The sequence below is a fragment of the Nanorana parkeri genome, unplaced genomic scaffold (assembly GCF_000935625.1).
Source record: "Nanorana parkeri isolate BGI_ZX_2015 unplaced genomic scaffold, ASM93562v1 scaffold113, whole genome shotgun sequence".
Taxonomy (NCBI): domain Eukaryota; kingdom Metazoa; phylum Chordata; class Amphibia; order Anura; family Dicroglossidae; genus Nanorana; species Nanorana parkeri.
In genome coordinates this window covers 915,681-918,727 of record NW_017306381.1, presented here as the reverse complement: position 1 = coordinate 918,727, position 3,047 = coordinate 915,681, and the positions used below count along the sequence as shown (strand labels likewise).

The 3,047-nt window shown below is 42.6% G+C and overlaps 1 protein-coding gene across 1 annotated transcript in view; it reads left to right on the top strand.

The window, feature by feature from the left end:
• Positions 1-1,493, top strand: part of MGEA5 (meningioma expressed antigen 5 (hyaluronidase)) — a 54,470-nt gene extending 52,977 nt beyond the window's left edge. Inside the window, exons 16-17 of the mRNA XM_018553210.1 lie at positions 255-414; positions 1,232-1,493. Coding sequence (XP_018408712.1) covers positions 255-414; positions 1,232-1,368 — 297 coding nt within the window. The 3' untranslated portion in view covers positions 1,369-1,493. The remainder of the gene's footprint in view (positions 1-254; positions 415-1,231) is intronic.
• The last annotated feature ends 1,554 nt before the right edge of the window (positions 1,494-3,047 follow it).

Below are 3,047 nucleotides of genomic sequence, written 5' to 3'. Positions count from 1 at the left end.
TTATCCCTTGTCTTGGTGACCCCTGTTCCCCTTATCCTTTGTTCTTGTGTGACAGTTACGTCGGCTATTATTTCCCCTTTTTGTTTTCTGGATTCTCTCACCTTTTCGAATGTGTATTGTATGAAAATATTGATCTGTTCCAAGATTGCATGTGTTGTATCTACTACTAAAGAAAGAAACAAATCCGGATTCATTTGGTTTGTGATTTATATAGATAACCATTGTGACTTAACTCTCCTTTTTTCTTGTTCTAGAAAATCATGCTGAGTTTTCATGAAGAGCAGGAAATATTACCCGACACATTCCTATCTAACTTTCCGTCATTAATAAAAGTGGACATTCACAAGAAGGTCACCGATCCCAGTGTAGCCAAGGGGATGATGGCGTGCCTCCTGTCTTCTCTGAAAGCCCATGGTAAGTTCAGACGGCGAACTGTTCAGGGTGGGGAATAGTTTTCGAAGACCCTTCAGCTTCATTCAGAGTGCCGCAAGCTGTGCGTGTCTATGGATGCATACAGCATAAGGCCCCATTCACACTAAGCGACACTTACCTCGAGCGAATTTCCGAGCGGCGGGATAGCGCGACGGTCCGGGTGCCGGTCCAGCAACGATCGCGCGACCTTCACCGTCGGGCTGCATTAAACAAAAAAAGGAAATTTGCGCGACATCCGCGGGGAACAAGGATCCTGCAGGCGCGACTTGCAACCGCGAAAAGCGACGGGCAACATGGAGCTGTACATTAAGACCGCTCCATTGAAAATCATTGGCTGGCGACTTCTCGAGATATCGCGTGGGAAAAATGCGCGATATCGCAGGATTTTCCACTCAGTGTGAATGGGGCCTAAGTGCTGGAAAGCACATGCATGGGTGTCTTCTCAGCAGCTGGGTAGCTGATGGAGACACATGCACGGGGGGGATTGGGGACGGGGTGGCTAGCGATTTGGGGAACAAGGAAATTAAAACATTGACAGAAGAAACAAAATGTAGTTCAATCAAGTCTTGCTCTCATAATAAAAGTAAAATAAAAATAAATTGAAGCTTTAATATCCTAGTATTTGGGGTTGAATAAAGACATACGTCCATCAAGTCCAACCCATATCACTTTACATGGTAGCATTTCTCTATCCCTGTTATTCCACCTCCATCATCGTCAATTCCAGCCAATTAGAGGTGAGAAAACATTTACCGTTGCTAATGAAGGATTTCTTACCCCCCTCTGTTCTTTGTCTCAGGATCACGCGGTGCTTTTTGTGAAGTCAGACCCAACGACAAAAGAATCCTCGATTTTTACAGCCAGCTCGGCTTCTTCGAAATTGCCAAAATGGAGGGATTCCCGAAAGATATTCTTATCCTCGGAAGAAGCCTTTAAATGTTTGCTGAAAAACAAAAAAAACTTGTCTGGATTTGTTCCCCGCGATTCCATGTTTTTGCCGGCCGGATCTTTGAACAACTCCTATGCATTCTACAACACAACGATTCGATCTTTAATACAGAGTAAAAAAAAAAGCAACAAAAAAAAGCAAGTTTTTAAATAGTGTCGGCTTCTCTACGACGCTGTCGTTCCTTTTGCATGAGCTCTTAATGTCGGGGGAGTTCTGTGCATCTAGGTGTTCCTATAGAAGGATCCGTGTCCAGGTTTCTTTTTCTATGTCGTTATGAGTTAACGTGTTCAACGGCTTTCTCATTTAATATCGTTTTGATTTTTGAAGAGATCTCGAAAACATGCGTCGTTTGTGCACAAAGGCGTCGCGATCGGTTTTTTGTCCCCCCCTAGAGGTAGCCCCAACTTTTGTTTCTTCTTCTATAAGGGAAGGTGAACGATGTAGCACATCTCAAGGTGAATAAATGGGGTCGGATAGAAGTTGTCTGAGGAAATAAAAACAAAATGATGATGATTCTGTAAATGTAACTCGGATAACGTATGTACAGACTGTATACCATTGTTTTTTTTTTTGTATATTATTATGTTGACGTTTCTTTATGCAAAGCTTTGATCAGGCATGCTTCATTTTAAACAAAAACACAAAAATAACGGTTGAAACTGTAAGGATAAGAAAAAAAAAGGTGCTTTAAACCTGAACTTTCCATGTTCCGTTTACACTGCTCATTGTGGTTATAGTTATTAACAAAGGCGGTCTGTGTATTTCAGATGAGGTATATGCGTTTTACCACGTCGCTCCGTAAGCTTATAGGTACTGCAAGGGAAATTCCACTTTGCATACAATAAAACTGGTGCGTTTTACAGAAGAGGCCACCGGGGGGCGGCTGTTCTGCAAGGCGACGCACACATCAAAGCTGCAGACTTCTAGTGTGCAGTATGTATGATACTTCCTTTTGTTAAAGGCATAATCCACCATTTATATCATGTTTTAGGTTCGATCCATATTCAGGGTGGTTGCATTCCTCAACCCCCAACCTTATCCCCCCCCCTCCCCCCCAACTTATCTGTTTTGTTTTAAATTCATCCATTCACCTCTTTGGAATCTTTGGAACCTGTTCACGGCAGAGGGACTCCCTGATAACGCAACCAGCAGCAGGGCGGTGACGTCACAGCACTTGTAGTCCATTTACACTTCCTTCAGCCCCATAACAGAAGGTCTGTCCTGATCGAGGGGTAATCACTGCAGGAGCCTGTGCATTGCACTTATCGTGGTTGCAATGCTCTGCAGGCCTGAATGCAAATATATATATCTATATATAGAGATATATATATATACACACACACACACACACACACACACACACACATATATCTATCTATATCCTTTTTTTTTATATAATTAAAATGTGTGAATTTGTTACTTTTTTTTTTGCAAACGGTGGACTGTGTCTTTAAAGCTGAACTCCAGGCAGGTATTAAAAATCACCAATGAATGCAGCAGATTATCCAATAACTATATTAAGGTTAATCGGTCCATAAATTTGTATTGGTGTCAGCTGTACAGCAGAGCTCCAACTAGGGCAGAGAGGGGCGGCTTTAGAGGCCAGGTTGTGTAAGCAGCACGTGGTTATACTGCAAAGGGATTCGTTGACAGGAATAGAAGGCAG